Genomic DNA, 16,695 nt, shown 5'->3' on the forward strand with positions numbered 1-16,695 from the left:
AAGATTATATTATACCATGTAGTATATCACTAGACCAAACTGGTATGCGAGGTCAGCAACATTCAATAGTGAGTGTATACCTCACTATTGATAGGTATACCAAAATATTATGTTGCACACCTCTAAACATATACAATAAATGAATATATTCAAAAAATAGACACATGTATTTTTATTTTTATAGAGACAGGGTCTCCCTATGTCTCCCAGTCTGGTCTCAAACCTCTGGGGCTCAGGAGATCCTCCCACCTTGGCCTCACAAAGTGCTGGGATTACAGGCATAAGTCATGCACCTGGCCACATGTATTTTTGAAGAATAAATTTCTGTACCCAATTTAGAAAAAGTTATAGAAAAATTTCAATTCAGGGGCTTAGAAGTCTTCACAGCTTGGTAAAGTTTAAGATTCAGGGTTACTTCTCTCTCTCTCTCTTTTTTTTTTTTCCTCCTTTGAGACAGAGTCTTACTCTTATTTAAATTCACTTTGTCGCCCAGGCTGCAGCGTAGTGGTGCAATCTTGGCTCAATGCAACCTCTGCCTCCCGGGTTCAAGCGATTCTCCTGCTGCAGGCTCCCAAAGAGCTGGGACTATAGGCGTGTGCCACCATGCCCAGCTAATTTTTGTATTTTTTGTGGAGATGGTGTTTCACCATGTTGGACAGGCTGGTCTTAAACTCCTGACCTCAGGTGATCCACCCACCACTGCCTCCCAAGTGCTGGGATTACAGGCGTACGCCACCATGCCTGGCCCCAGGGCTACTTCTTAAGACTATTTCAAATGGCCACACACAGTGGCTCATACCTGTAATCCCAGCACTTTTGAGAGGCCAAAACAGGAGGATTGCTTGAGTCTAGGAGTTCGAGATCTGCCTAGGCAACATAGCGAGACCCTGTCTCCACAAAAAGTTAAAAAATCAGGCAGGCACGGTGGTGTGTGCCTGTAGTTCTAGCTACATGGGAAGCAGAGGTAGGAGGAGGATCGCTTGAGCCCAGTAGTTTGAGGCTGCAATGAGTTATGATTGTGCTACTGCACTCCAGCCTGGGTGACAGTGAAACCCTGTCTCAAAGTCTCTAAAAAGAAAAAAGAAAAAAAAAAAAAAGACAATTTCAGCTGCATTATAGCTTTTGCAAATTACGAACATTTAGAACATACTGTACTGCTAAAAAAATTATTTATTAATTACTAATAAATATTGTGGAAAATATTATCTCTGGGAAAAAGGAGTTAACGATAGTTTTAAGTCTTTCTGCATAGAAAGATACCCTTAGTTTACCTTTTCCCAGCACCATGATGACAAAAACCTATTAAGACATGTGGAATGTCCACTGTGTGACCAGGCAGTATTACTTATTGCTGATAACTATATTTGGATTAGGAGAACTATGAGTGGAAAAAACATTTTAGAAAACATGGGCATTGGCTTTCCTGTGCAATGCATCTCCTGTAATAGATCACGTTCCTTAGGGGTCCCGGGGTGTGTGTGGGGGGGTTGTTTGTTTTTAGAGATACGGTCTTGCCCTGTCGTACAGGCTAGAGTGCGGTGGTATAATTATAGCTCATGGTCCACTTCACTTTCCAGAGCAGCTGGGATTACAGGCATGAGCCACTGCACCCACTAGGGGTATGTGGAAGCTAACTTCACTGGCCTTAAAAAGAAATAAATGGTTCCTGTTCTTCACTGGATTTCCCTATCCTAGAGCGGCCACATATACTTACAAGGTCTCGTCCCTTACAAATGAGGGTGCTCCTTGCAGTAGGATTTTAGAAGTTGTACCTGAATGGCTTTAAGGACTTCCATTTATATAGGACTGTTATCCCGTCCCATATCCTTCTGAAAAGCTAAGTGAACCTAGTGCTAGGTTATGGCCTGTTGGGTCCAGTAAATGAGAATCACAACCTAAGACCACTGGTGGTGGTCATGTGCTGAGGATGCTGGAGTCACCTAGACACTTATTATCTATCTGCAAGCTTTTCCATCTACCCTACTCCCAAGAAAGGTCAGAGTACTTACAGCAACATGTAGCAGGCGTCGAATTGCTTTGTTGTTACCAGAGCCACAATAAGCCATGGCTACAGTATACATTCCAGACCTTCGAAGAATTGGGTCCTAAGAAAAATAATTTAACATTAATCATCAACTTATTTCATACAGTAACTTCTACAGTCTAACAGGCATAGAGGCATCCACCAAGTAAGCTGGTCTCAGGCAGGAAATGATGAGCTCAACAACTCTTTTGTGGTTGGTGGTTTTTGAAATAAATGGGGCAATAAAACACATAAATACAGAAGGAGGTAGCTGCTCTTAATTCCCACTATGCTATGCAATATGCCTGCCCTGCTTCATACTTTTTAGGAAGTATAAAGTCAAGTCAACGGCAACAGCCACTCCTATGGCAGTCCACTTCCTTTTATCAATCAAGCAAGGAAGTTGGCTTCTAATTCTACATTTTTACCTTATTTAAATTCCTGGGTACTGAGTGCTGAGTGGAAGAAAGATGGACCCTGATAACTGAACAAATTAATTAATAATTTTATCAATAAACTATAACAGTTCTTTTTATCAGATTATAGAGAACAGTTATTACCTGCCACTAACTACCTACCATATACAACACCATTATAAAAACAAAACAAAAGGCAATGGAAAAAAAACCTCATCCAAATAAACAAATATAGAGATTGGCACTGTTTTCTGATAAAAGAATAATGAAGTAAACTTTGTATCTTATTAAATGACTACCAAATCATTCCAAAAATATTAATTTCTTTTTTTTTTTTGAGATGGAGTCTCGCTCTGTCACTGAGGCTGGAGTGCAGTGGTTCGATCCCTGCTCACTGTAACCTCTGTCTCCCAGGCTCAAGTGATTCTCGTGCCTCAGCCTCCCAAGTAGCTGGGATTACAGGTGCCCACCACCATGCCCAGCTAATTTTTTTTCTATGTTTAGTAGAGACAGGGTTTCACCATGTTGGCCAGGCTGGTTTTGAACTCCTGACCTCAAGTGATCCACCTGCCTCGGCCTCCCAAAATGCTAGGATTACAGGTGAGAGCCACCGCACCTGGCCCAAAAATATTATTTCTAAAAGAAATCAACTCGTGAATTCCTAAAGAACTATGCTGAATCTGCTTATAAGTATCACCGATCTGAAGCTATAGTAAAATTTAAAATCCTCAAATTACTCCCATGTACTTTTCTAATCAGTGCTTTTATTTCTTAAATTCTATTAGGCTTCATACACATTGCAAGAAGTTTTATGAATAAATGTACCTACATGTTCTGATGGGAACAGAGTTAATTTCCAGTGAAGTTAAGTGTTTTTTACATGCTGGAGATAAATGGACAGTGAGGGATGTATGTGATCTCACCTTGTCACGACAGAGAGATTCAATGAGAGCATCAGCCTCTTCCATCCTCCCGTACATTACTAACGCAATGCCAACTGCAAGACCACGCAGAATCTTCTCATGTTGAGTTTCTTGTGCATAACCGACCATGTCCTCAATAGCCTGGGCATTTTTAGAGCCCAACATAACCAAACCTAGGGCCAGGCCAGCTGCTTCCCCTAGCAAGTAACGAGTCAAATGTTAACAAAGAGTTATGTTTTTAAAGTCAATGAAACATCCAACTGAAAGTAGCACGTTTTTTGCATAAACTATCAAAAAACCACTAGCTTCTGACAGCATTTTTTAAAACCATTTGGTAAAAAGGATACTTTATGTGGAAGCACAGTCATACATTTAGGGTTGTTTTCCTTTTAAACTTTGACAGACTATACCATCAAATCCTATAGTGATTTCAAAGGAGACATTTAGATAACATTTTTTCTACATTATCACCAAGCAGTATGGAGTAAGTAGATCACTCTAATAAATTCCTATTTGCAAAAGTCAGTTATGCAAGTGGACACACAGGATATACCATTTTAGAAAGCCTATATATCATAAAACTTGTTTTAAAAGATAACTTTGACAAATGGAACAAAATTCACTTCAAGTATAGAAATCCATCGTAATTTTAAGAGGCTACAAAATATAGGTAGAAACTAACGTAATTATATTTACATTAATTAATACTTAAGTTTGTTAGCTTTAGAAAGAAATGCTTACCTGTCACTGCATCATCCTGATAAAGGTTTGTTTTTAGCAAATCATAAACATCTTGACGTGCAGTTCCCATGGCTGCCAAACCAAGGCCCAGACTGCCACCATGTCTAACGATCTAAGGAAAAAACATAGATTCCACTGATTTGGTACACTATACTTAACATACAAGCTCTTATTCTAATTTCAAAATATAGTTTCACATTAAATATGCAGAGGTGGGCTCAGTAAGAATGATCAAAGGATTTGATAATCAAAAGGTCAGTGACAAACTCAGCAATTTCAGTTTTTTGTTTGAGACGTAGTTTCACTCTTGTCACCCAGGCTAGAGTGCAATGGTGCAATCTGGGCTCACTGCAACCTCCGCCTCCTGGGTTCAAGTGATTCTCCTGCCTTAGCCTCTCGAGTAGCTGGGATTACAGGTGGCTGCCACCACGCCCGCCTAATTTTTGTATTTTTAGTAGAGACAGGGTTTCACCATGTTGGCCAGGCTGGTCTGGAACTTCTAACCTCAGGTGATCCGCCTGACTTGGCCTCCCAAAGTTCTGGGATTATAGGTATGAGCCACCATGTCCAGCCCAGCAATTTCAGTTTTAATAGAATGATATTTGCTGATGCCAAAAAATAATGAGCTGAGGCTGGATTGGTGGCTCATGCTTGTAATCCCAGCACTTTAGGAGGCTGAGGTAGGAAGATCACTTGAGCCCAGAAGTTTGAGACCAGCCTGGGCAACATACGGAGATTCAGTCTGTCCAAAAAAATAAACACAAATTAGCTGAGCATGGTGGTGCATGCCTGTGATCCCAGCTACTCAGGAGGCTGAGGTGGAAGAATGGCTTGAGCCCAGGAAGTTGAAGCTGCAGTGAGCCATGATCATGCCACTGCACTCCAGCCTGGGCAACACAGCAAGAAACTGTCTCAAAAAATAATGATAATAAATTAAAAATAGTGAGTTGCAAAATGAACGTGAGAAAACACAGTGGGCAGAGAGAGGCCAACTCTCTTTCAGTAGGTTTACATGAGAAGGGGAGGAAAAAGACTGAACAACTAAGAGGGAGATGTCAAGAAAATAATTTTGTTTAGGATAGATGAGACCTGAGTATGTTCATGGGCTGAGGGAAAGGAGGCAGTACAGAGTGAGAGGCTAAAGACAGAGGAGAAAAAGGTATCTAATGGAACATGGTTGTGAAGAAAGTGGTTGAAAATGAGGTCAGAGTACATCCGAAATATATACATTTGAAAGAAAAAACTTTAGTGGTCATCTGTCATTTTTGTCATTTTTGAATGCACGGCATCCTTCTGTTGGTGACAGCATCCCAACATTCCCTTGGTAATACTCCTCCCCACTGGTTAGAGTGGGACTGTCATTTAAGAAGCTCCCACCTTCTCCTAGCCAAAGTGTGACCCAACCCAGAGCAATACAATGCTCCTTCTTTGGAATTTTTGTCTTTCTTAAGTGGAATAACCCAATGGCCAGAAATGTTTCAAGTTCATTCATCCTGAAGGTAGGGTCCTGAAAAGGCTATTTCATTAGTTCCTGTTATCTAGCATCTGTGGTGTTGCTCTGGCTCCTTAACCTTTGTGAGAACTAGTTTATCAGCCTTTCTGTTAATTATATAAGGTATTTCCAATAAACTTCTTATTCGAGTTAGTTAGAAATGGTTTTTAATGCTGTCTATTGGTGTTTCTTTTTTGTAACCATAAACCCTATCCCATAAGAAAGTTTTTTACCTGAGACCAGAGGAAATAAGGTAAAAATGTGTGTACTTGCACACATGATTTGTGGCTAAGGGGCTTATTAATTGAGACAGATCATCCTATTGGCTTCAATCTTTTCACTTATGCATGAGGGCAAGGTTTTCTGGATCACTTAACTACTCTCTGATGGCCCTCACTCCAGTATAGAAGTCAGTCTAAAATTGTATTTTAAGGTTCCTTAAAATAAGAACAGGGCTACTTAGTAAGCTTTTCCAAAAGATTTACATTTTAAACAATTATCAAAGATCAAAACAAGCAAGGACTCTAACTTCTGAGAGACTGCAATTTCTTTTTATTTGTTGTTGAGATGGAGTCTCGCTCCGTCGCCCAGGCTGGAGTGCAGTGGCGCGATCTTGGCTCACTGCAAGCTCCGCCTCCCAGGTTCACGCCATTCTCCTGCCTCAGCCTCCTGAGTAGCTGGGACTACAGGCACCTGCCACAGTGCCCGGCTAATTTTTTGTATTTTTTAGTAGAGACGGGGTTTCACCGTGGTCTCGATCTCCTGACCTCGTGATCCGCCCGCCTCAGCCTCCCAAAGTGCTAGGATTACAGGCGTGAGCCACCGCGCCTGGCTTGCAATTTCTTTAGGCCTTAATTTCCAGCAAAATGTTAGGGCCCAAACTAGATGATAACTAAGGTCACTTGTAGTTTTAACATTTTAAGATGAAAGTGTGGGAATACAACAGGTTTTACAAATACATGCAGGGCTTAAAGGAGCGAGAAACACAATTTTAGCTCATCAAGAAGGAAATGAAATTACCTAAAAAAACAAAAAAACAAAACCCAAAAAAACCCAAGATAATAGTTGTTTTGGGTATTCCTAAATCCTATGAAATCTCCAGTCACTAAAATAATTTGGCAAATATGTTATCCTGGATTCTTGAGTTTTGGAAACTTAGTTTTCCATTTTAGTACTTACATCATTGCTGGCATTCTTAAGCTGATTAAGCAGATAGTCAATTATATCACCACCATGATTGGCATGAATAAGACCTAGTGCATAGAGACCTCCACCTTCCTGATAGGCTGATCCTGGAGAAGTATCCTTGGGAAGGTATGTTGCCATTAACTGTAATGCTTCTTTTTCATGACCCTGTAAAGGTAAGCCATGACAAAGCTGTCAAAAAGAGAAAGTAAGAAGAAAAAAGACACAATGTTTTCTATGACTACTGCCTTTTCCCCAGAATGTTCACTTGCTAAGAGAGGAGGTAGGGGGCTCTCTCTCATATAATTGTATCACTCAAACAAGAGGACAAGCCTTTAAGAGACCCAGTTACACTCTGGTTAGAAAAAAAAAATCACAAATGCTTCAATTTTTTTCCCTTTGTTTTATAACATTTGCCCAAATCCATCTCAGATCTCAGACTATGCAAATAACATTTCAATTTATCCTTTCAATGGCTTATACAGTCTTTATAGAAATAAATTTCCACTTTTTATTAAAAACAAACACACATATAAATATTTTAGTATCTTATTTACTTTAGCCTTCCCTACAAGATGACTTATCTGACTTAACAAAGTGTACTTGTTAATGAATTATAATAAACTTTTACTTTTTCTTAACCCCAGAAAAATTACTTCTTTTCAGATGCCTGTTTACACTGACCAATATATGTTACCTTATGAATTACACCCAAACTGGCTGTAGCAGTAAATTTTGCCCAGTTAGTGGCTCTGGCCAACCATTCCAAGTTATCTCTGTAAAAAAAGAAGATGTAGTTATTTTAATTAGTATTAAAACAAATGAATTCCTTAAAGCTTTTTAACACTAAGGTCAAAAACATTAAAATTTTACCTTGAACACTTTCAAATTACTTTGTGGATCTCAAGTTACTACTGATTCTATTTTCCCTCTTAAGCTGTTCTTAGTATTTTAAGGATTTTTTAAATGCATGATATGTGATTCTACTATAAATAAAAAAAAAATTATATAAAATTTTAGAGCTTAATGTATTTCCTTCAAGAGACTACAATCAAGCCAAGTAATAAAAGGAATTAATTTTACCTTAGAACAAGTAGAAATACGCAATAACAAATACATAAAATAGCAAAAATATACTTTAGAATTAATGACTGGTTAACAAGGGAACTACTGTTAACACAGTGTCTGTTAAAAAGGATTTTAGGCCGCGTGCGGTGGTTCACGTCTGTAATCCCAGCACTTTGGGAGGCCGAGGTGGGCGGATCACCTGAGGTCAGGAGTTCAAGACCAGCCTGACCAACATGGCAAAACCCCACCTCTACTAAAAATACAAAAATTAGCCAGGCATAGTGGTGTGCGCCTATAATCCCACCTACTTGGGAGGCTGAGGCAGGAGAATCACTTGAACCCAGGAGATGGAGGTTGCAGTAAGCCCAGATTGCATCACTGCCCTCCGGCCTGGGGCACAGAGTAAGACTGTACCCAAAAAAAAAAAAGATTTTAAACCAAAGTGGAAATCACCAAGCATATTTACCTAAGAAACTGGTCACTGGTTGTCCCACAGTGCATAAAAGAGTTTGCTATAACGGTTGCTGTATGACATACGGAATTCCGTACTGCATCCTGCAACAACAAATAGAGAATTGTTTCATCACTGGCAAAGTATTCATATATGCACACCCTCACACACACAGTCAGAGGTCCTATTTTGTGGTAAAAGCATGAACAAATTGAACTGAGATTTAAAATATGGATTTTGGCTATTTCTTTTATAAAGACTAAATAGCTAGTTTACACAAACAAGCAAGTCAAAGTTTTATTTGCAGTTTTAACAGAGCTTAACGGCAGATTTTAGGTGGGGAATTTAGACAGCGGATTTTCTATCCTTTGGTTTAAACTTGCTTTTTCTCTTCTGCATCTTGCTGAAGGTCTCCAAGGTATTGCGATAACCTGAGGAGCAGTGCTGCACCTCTGACAGTTACCAAATAATTTTGTTTATTTTTAGTTTTTGAGACAGAGTGTTGCTCGGCTGCCCAGGCTGCAGTGCAGTGGCGTGATCTCAGCTCACTGCAGCCTCCACTTCCAGGGTTCAAGGGATTCTCCTGCCTCAATCTCCCAAGTAGCTGGGATTACAGGTATGTACCATCACGCCTGGCTAATTTTTGTATTTTAAGTAGAGACGGGGTTTCACCATATTGGCCAAGCTGGTCTTGAACTCCTGACCTCAGGTGATCCGCCTGCCTCGACCTCCCAGAGTGCTGGGATTACAGGTGTAAGCCACCGTACCTGGTCAAATTTTGTTTATTTTTAATGAGACTATATTATAAAGACTAGCTTTAAATTCTCATGAATGGAGACCATATGATTCTGCATATTTTTTGCCATTTGCAAAGACTATATTAAAAGTTTCAAAAAGCATTCTTACATATGTTTCAATCAAACAACTATTTAACCATCCACTAATATATGGCTATAAAAAAATGACTTTGGGAAGGGGTATTGGGTAAATAAGAGAAGGAAGATTTTTAATGTTATATATCTTTTTATATTAAAATATTTTGAATCAAATATATTCCTTGCTAAAAAATTAAAATTAGTATTAATAACTGTTAAGATCAGTATCTCAAAAAACGTTGCAACAAGATAAGAACTGCTGCTCTCAAGGACATCATAGTTCAATGGGAAATACAGACACATAAACAAACTGAATTAGTATTCTTTTTTTTTTTGTAATAAAAGGAAAGCACAGATTTATTGAAATGAAAGTACACTCCACAAAAGTGGAGCAGGCTGAAGCAAGCAGCTCAAGAGCCTATATTAATATTCTGATTGTGCTATTTGTCTAACTGCTCCATGTATACATTAAAAATGAAAAAATGAGTTAACTAAGCTTCCCAACAAGAGACAAACATAAAAACAGGAGCTCAGGCCGGGCATGGTGGCTCATGCCTGTAATCTCAGCACTTTGGGAGGCTGAGGCGGGCAGTGATCACAAGGTCAGGAGATCGAGACCATCCTGGCTAACACGGTGAAACCCCGTCTCTACTAAAAATACAAAAAACTAGCTGGGCGAGGTGGCAGGCGCCTGTAGTCCCAGCTACTCAGGAGGCTGAGGCAGGAGAATGGCATGAACCTGGGAGGCGGAGCTTGCGGCGAGCAGAGATCACACTACTGCACTCCAGCCTGGGCAACAGAGCGAGACTCCATCGAAAAAAAAACAGAACAAAAAACAAACACAAACAAAAAAAAAAAACTGGAGCTCAATCATTGCTAATTTTCTTCCTTTCCAACAACTTCAAAAGGATCATTGATTGCTATTTTTTCAAAACTTACTTTTTCCTTAATTAGAAATAAAATACAAGAAAGTATCCAACAAGAAATATTATAATTACTTACATTCAATGAAGAAGTAAATATTTATAAAAACCCTCTCTTATTGATGAATTTCTTACCTTTGTGTTTTTTAGAATCATGAGGTCTGTATTATTGTTTCGTATTAAGAACTGCAGATGTAACTCAATAGCCATTTCACCACTTAAAATTTTAATCATTTTCAAAGTCTGGTCCTTAGGCTCTGGACTCTGCCAAATCAAACAAAAAAAAATGAAAACTCATAAACAGTATTACTATAATCCACTAATCCAACTTTTTTCATCAGCCCTAAACCAGTGAAATTCAAGCAGTCCATTTTAAGAGAAAGGATAATTTATTTCTTTATTAGATGCTACTGAGATAACACACTAGCTCGATGGAAGAATACAATTCATCCCCCACTGGCTTTCAACATAAAATGTTTAAATATTCAAAAAAAACTGGGAAAGAATAATTACTGATGACATGCAGGAAAATTACTTTTCATTAAATGAGTCCATTTATATTTTAATTGAGAAACTTCCTCCTTGAAATTGAGAAAACTGAATAATCAACATATATATATACATGGAGTATAGTGGTGCAATCTTGGCTCACTGCAACCTCTACTTCCCAAGCTCAAGCGACTCTCCCGAGTACCTGGGATTAAAGGTGTATGCCACCATGCTCAGTTAATTTTTGTATTTTTAGTAGAGACGGGGTTTTGCCATGTTGGCCAGGCTAGTTTCGAACTCCTGACCTCAGGTGATCCACCCACATCGGCCTCCCAAAGTGCTGGGATTACATGCATGAACCATAGCACCCAGCCTTGATTTTATGTATGAACTACCATGCCACCAACACAACTTTCCAACCAGACGAAGAACAGCTGAAGTTTATATACCTGAGCATCAGGAACGAAAAGTCCTGATACAGGAAGCATTTACATCTAACAGACCACCGCTGTAATATTTACCCTACCCTTCCAATACACCACAAACATTAAAAACAACAAAAACAATTAACCTCCCTCCCATATATGTTGCCATTTGCTAGAGACCATATCTTTTTCTCACTTTGTGACAGCTAATTTGAAGTTGTTTCAGACAGAAATAACTTCTGCCTGAAGTAAGGATCTAAGAATTTGATTTCTTCTAAATGTTTTTTTGGGACCAATTTTTAAAACTTTAATCTTTACAGAAATTCGTTTTTATAAAATGACTTTGGTATCAAACTTAACAATACACTTTAATAAAAGCAGGTATATAATACGTACTTAAAAGAATTTACAGGCCGGGCGCAGTGGCTCAAGCCTGTAATCCCAGCACTTTGGGAGGCCGAGACGGGCAGATCACGAGGACAGGAGATTGAGACCATCCTGGCTAACACGGTGAAACCCCATCTCTACTAAAAAATAAAAAAAAAAAAACTAGCCGGGTGAGGTGGCGGGCACCTGTAGTCCCAGCTACTTGGGAGGCTGAGGCAGGAGAATGGCATAAACCCGGGAGGCGGAACTTGCAGTGAGCTGAGATCCGGCCACTGCACTCCAGCCTGGGTGACAGAGCGAGACTCCGTCTCAAAAAAAAAAAAAAATTTACAGTATCCTATGGAAATATATATTAAGTAATAATCTCGACTTCAAAAAGCACACTCACTGGGCATTGTGGCTTGGCTCGGTGGCTCATGCCTGTGATCCCAGCACTCTGGGAGGCCAAGGCAAATGGATTGCTTAAGCTCAGGAGTTCATGACCAGCCTGGGCAACACAGCGAACCCCGTCTCTACAAAAAATACAAAAATTAGCCAAGCATGGTGGTGCACGCCTGCAATCCCAGCTACTTACTTGGGAGGCAAAGGTGGGAGGATAGCTTGAGCCTGGCAGGCAGAAGTTGTAGTGAGCCAAGACTGTGCCATTGCATGCTAGCCTGGGTGACAGATCAAGACCCTGTCTCAAAGGAAAAAAAAAAAAAAAGCATACTCACTGCTTCTGGTGTCTTTCCTACAAATGCATTGCCTGTCTTTTCTTCTGTTTCCATCGAGTCACTGAAATGAAAAGAACCAACAATCAATAATTTTTTCTGAAGAGAAGTACAATTTGTTTATACCACAGATCTGAACCATGTCCAAACTGAATATTTTGCAAGAAAATAATGTTTACTTAAGTATTACCACTAAGAAATAAAAAATTCTACACATCTTTAAGATGGAGGCAATCCAGTTATTAAATTTCCTCCAAATAATAAAAACATACAAAGTAACTAGGTTAGCAAAACCATGGACAACAAATAAATATGAACAGGTGACAAAATACCTCCTTCATTCACAAAACACAGTCAGGTAAAGTAAAATCACCACCAGTTACAAAATGGGCTTGAAAAGAAGGGGTTGAGACCCCAACTACTCTTAAATCTAATCAGCCAACACTCCCTTGTAGGTCAAAGCACCATACTGAGGAAAAAATGCTGGGCAGAGAATCCAAGTTAAAAAGGCAGGGACAAAGATAAAGAAGGTACCAATAAGCCTGGGCAACACAATGAGACCCTTGTCTCCACAAAATAATTAAAATAATGAACCAGGTATAGTAGTGAGTGCCTGTAATCCCAGCTACTCCGGAGGCTGAAACGGGAGGACTACTTGAGCCTAGGAGTTCAAGGTTACAGTGAGCTATGATCGCACTACTGCACTCTAGCCTGGGCAATGGAGAAAGGAAACAGAGCCAGGAGATCCTAAAACAAAAGCCATAATTTTGTATAGTACTCCACAAAAGCAACAGAAGAGGAAATACTAGAAGGCAGTAAAATTGGAAAAACTATCCTAAACAAGCCTCCTTTGGAAAAGTTTAGAATAACTAATTTCAGTAAAAATAAGCTACAGAAAAGCAACAAAGTAAACTCATAAAATATTAGAAAAAAGTTATTTCAAAACAAGAGAAATTAGGAAAATTATATAAAATATACAAGAATATTACATATTAGAATTACAAAAACTCAGAAATTAACATGACAGAACTAGGGAAAATGAGAAATAAAAGAGAAAAAAAATCATTTCAGAAATGAAGATTAACTCAGAAGGAACTTGTAACCACCACACATAAACCTTAAGAAAAGGAGAAGGCAAGAAGAAAGAAAACTTGTTAAATCAAAAATAAACAAATAGGCCAGGTGCCATGGCTCACACCTGTAATCCCAGAACTTTGGGAGGCTGAGGCTAGCAGATCACCTGAGGTCAGGAGTTCGAGACCAGCCTGGCCAACATGGTGAAACTCCGTCTCAACTAATAATATAAAAATTAGCCGGGCATGGTGGCCTGCGCCTGTAGTCCCAGCTACTCAGGAGGCTGAGGCAGGAGAATTGCTTGAACCCAGGAGGTGGAGGATGCAGTGAACTGAGATCGTGCCACTGTACTACAGACTAGGTGACAAGACTGAGACTCTGTCTCGAAAATAAATAAACAAATAAATTATATCCCCCTAAGATTGAGAAAAAAGTAAAGATGCTGCCTCTTATCACTTCTATAATGTATTGGGAATCCCAGCCAATTCAGAAAAAAACAGAGAGGGAAAAGGTATAAAGATTACAAAGGAAGGAGTAAAATGGTCTCTAACTGCAGATGACAAAGGTGCCAATAAAGAAAATTCTATAAAAGGATCTACTTTAAAAAATTTACTTAAAAAAATCATTTATAAAGCTATAAATATAAATGATTTTATCAAGGTCATAAGATTCAATGTTAGTATATAAAACTCAATTATATTTCTATATACTACCAACAAAAAAAAATAGAAATTTAAAAATACCACTTCACAACAGCATCAAAAAACAAATTATACTTAGGGATATAAGAAAATTAATTTAAGAAAAGATGTGTAAAACCTCTGCACTGAATCTACAAAACACTACTGAGAAAAAAAATAAAAAACCTAAGTAAATGAAAAAGATCACCATATTCCTGGATTACAATATTCAATATTATCAGGATTTCAATGTGCCCCAAATTGAAGATATTCAACACAATCCCAATCAGAACACCCACAGACTTATATAACGCAAAAAATCTACAATAGCCCAAAGAATCTTGAAAAAGAAAAAAGAATCAAAATTGTAGGTCTTACAATACCTGGTTGCAAGACTTACCATAGTTTTAGTAATAAGGAATGAGGTAGTGATATAAAGAAAAACAAATATAGGCCAGGCGCGGGCCTGTAATCCCAGCACTTTGGGAGGCCAAGACGGGCGGATCACGAGGTCAGGAGATCGAGACCATCCTGGCTAACATGGTGAAACCCTGTCTCTACTAAAAACTACAAAAAACTAGCTGGGCGAGGTGGCAGGCACCTGTAGTCCCAGCTACTCGGGAGGCTGAGGCAGGAGAATGGCATAAACCCAGGAGGCGGAGCTTGCAGTGAGCTAAGATCCGACCACTGCACTGCAGCCTGGGCAACAGAGCGAGACTCCGTCTCAAAAGAAAAAAACAGAAAAACAAATACAGGCGTACCTTTGTTTTACTGCCCTTCAAGGAAGTCTATTGGAGCCACTTTTCCAAGAGTATGTGATCACTTTGTCTTTCTGTTACATTTTAGTTATCCTTGTAATATTTAAAACTTCTTAATTATCATTATATCTGTTATGGTAATCTGTCATCAGTGATTTTTGACATTACCATTGCAGTTGTTTTGGGACACCACAAACCACATCCATATAAAACAGCAAACTCAATCAATAAATGTGTGTGTTCTGACTGCTCCACACACCGATCATTCCTCCATCTCTGTCCCTCTCCTTGGGACTCCCTATTCCCTGAGACACAACAGTATTGAAATTAGGCCAATTAATAACCCTACAATGGCCTCTGAGTGCTTAAGTGAAAGAGAGAGTCCCACATTTCTCACTTTAAATCAAAAACTAGAAGTGCTAAAGCTTAGTGAGGAAGGCATGTCAAAAGTCGATACAGGCCAAAGGTAGGCCTCTTGCATCACAGACAGCCAAGTGGTGAACGCAAAGAAAAAGTTCTTGGAGAAAATTAACAGTGCTACATCAGTGGACACATAAATGATAAGAAAGCACAACAGCCTTATTGTTGATAAGGAAAAAGTTGTGCTCTGGAGAGAAGATCAAAGCAGCCAAAACCTTCCCTGAAGCCAAAGCCTAATCCAGAGCAAGACCTTAACTCTTCAGTTCTGGAAAGGCTGAGAGAGGTGAGGAAGCTGCAGAAGAAAAGTTTGAAGCTAGCAGAGAGCTTGGTTCATGAAGTTTGAGGAAAGAAGCCGTCTCCATAACATGGAGGTGCAAGGAGAGGCAGCAAGTGCTGATGCAGAAGCTACAGCAAGTTACCGGGAAGATCTAGCTAAGATCATTGATGAAGGTGGCTACACTAAAAACAGATTTTCCATGTAGACAGAATAGCCTTCTATTTGAAGAAGATGCCATCTAGGACTTTCATAGCTAGAGAGAAGTCAGTTCCTGGTTTCACAGCTTCAGAAGACAGGCTGTTCTTGTCAGAAGCTAATGCAGCAGGTGACTTTAAGTTGAAGCCAATGCTCGTGTATCATTCTGAAAATGCTAGGGCCCTTAAGAATTATGCTAAAGCGGCCAGGCGCGGTGGCTCAAGCCTGTAATCCCAGCACTTTGGGAGGCCGAGGCGGGTGGATCACGAGGTCAGGAGATCGAGACTATCCTGGCTAACATGGTGAAACCCCGTCTCTACTAAAAATACAAAAAACTAGCCGGGCGTGGTGGCGGGCGCCTGTAGTCTCAGCTACTTGGGAGGCTGAGGCGGGAGAATGGCGTGAACCCGGGAGGCGGAGCTTGCAGTGAGCCGAGATCACGCCACTGCACTCCAGCCTGGGAGACACAGCGAGACTCCGTCTCAAAAAAAAAAAAAAAAAAAAAAAAAAAAAAAAAAGAATTATGCTAAAGCTATTCTCTGCTCAGTAAATGAAACAACAAAGCCTGGATGACAGCACGTCTGTTTACAGAGTGTTATACTAAATATTTGAAGCCCACTGTTGAGACCTACTGTTCAGAAAAAAGATTCCTTTCAAAATATTACTGTTCATGGACAATGCACCTGGTCCCCCATGGGTTCTGATGGAGTTGTACAAGAAGATTAATGTTATTTTTATGCCTGCTAACATAACATCAAGTCTATAGTTCATCGATCGAGGAGTAATTTTTACTTTCAAGTCATATAATTTAAGTCATTTCTTGAGACTATAGCCGCCATAGAAAGTGATTCCTCTGATGGATCTGGGCAAGGTAAATTGAAAATCTTCTGGGAAGGATTCACCATTCCAGACGCCATTAAGAACATTTATGGCTCACACCTGAGATGGGTGGATTATCTAAGGTCAGGAGTTCGAGACCAGCCTGGCTAACATGGTAAAACTCTGTCTCTATTAAAAGTACAAAAATTTGCCAGATGTGGTGGCCCACGCCTGTAATCCCAGCTCAGCAGGCTAAGGCATGAGAATCGCTTGAACCTGGGAGGCGGATGTTGCAGTAAGTCGTGAGCCGAGATTGCACCACTGCACTGTAGCATGGGCAACAAAGCAAGACAGCCTCAAAAGA

General features: G+C 39.7%; 1 protein-coding gene across 1 annotated transcript in view; it reads right to left on the reverse strand.

Annotated features, from left to right (window-relative positions):
- PSMD1 (proteasome 26S subunit, non-ATPase 1) overlaps positions 1-16,695 on the reverse strand; it is a 121,988-nt gene that overhangs the window by 88,665 nt on the left and 16,628 nt on the right. The window contains exons 8-15 of the mRNA XM_050751078.1: positions 12,112-12,172; positions 10,233-10,361; positions 8,315-8,403; positions 7,478-7,556; positions 6,775-6,948; positions 4,104-4,215; positions 3,363-3,559; positions 2,010-2,105 (exon numbers count right to left, since the gene is read on the reverse strand). Of these exons, the coding sequence (XP_050607035.1) occupies positions 2,010-2,105; positions 3,363-3,559; positions 4,104-4,215; positions 6,775-6,948; positions 7,478-7,556; positions 8,315-8,403; positions 10,233-10,361; positions 12,112-12,172 (937 nt within the window). The remainder of the gene's footprint in view (positions 1-2,009; positions 2,106-3,362; positions 3,560-4,103; positions 4,216-6,774; positions 6,949-7,477; positions 7,557-8,314; positions 8,404-10,232; positions 10,362-12,111; positions 12,173-16,695) is intronic.

Source organism: Macaca thibetana, chromosome 12, assembly GCF_024542745.1.
Source record: "Macaca thibetana thibetana isolate TM-01 chromosome 12, ASM2454274v1, whole genome shotgun sequence".
NCBI lineage: Eukaryota > Metazoa > Chordata > Mammalia > Primates > Cercopithecidae > Macaca > Macaca thibetana.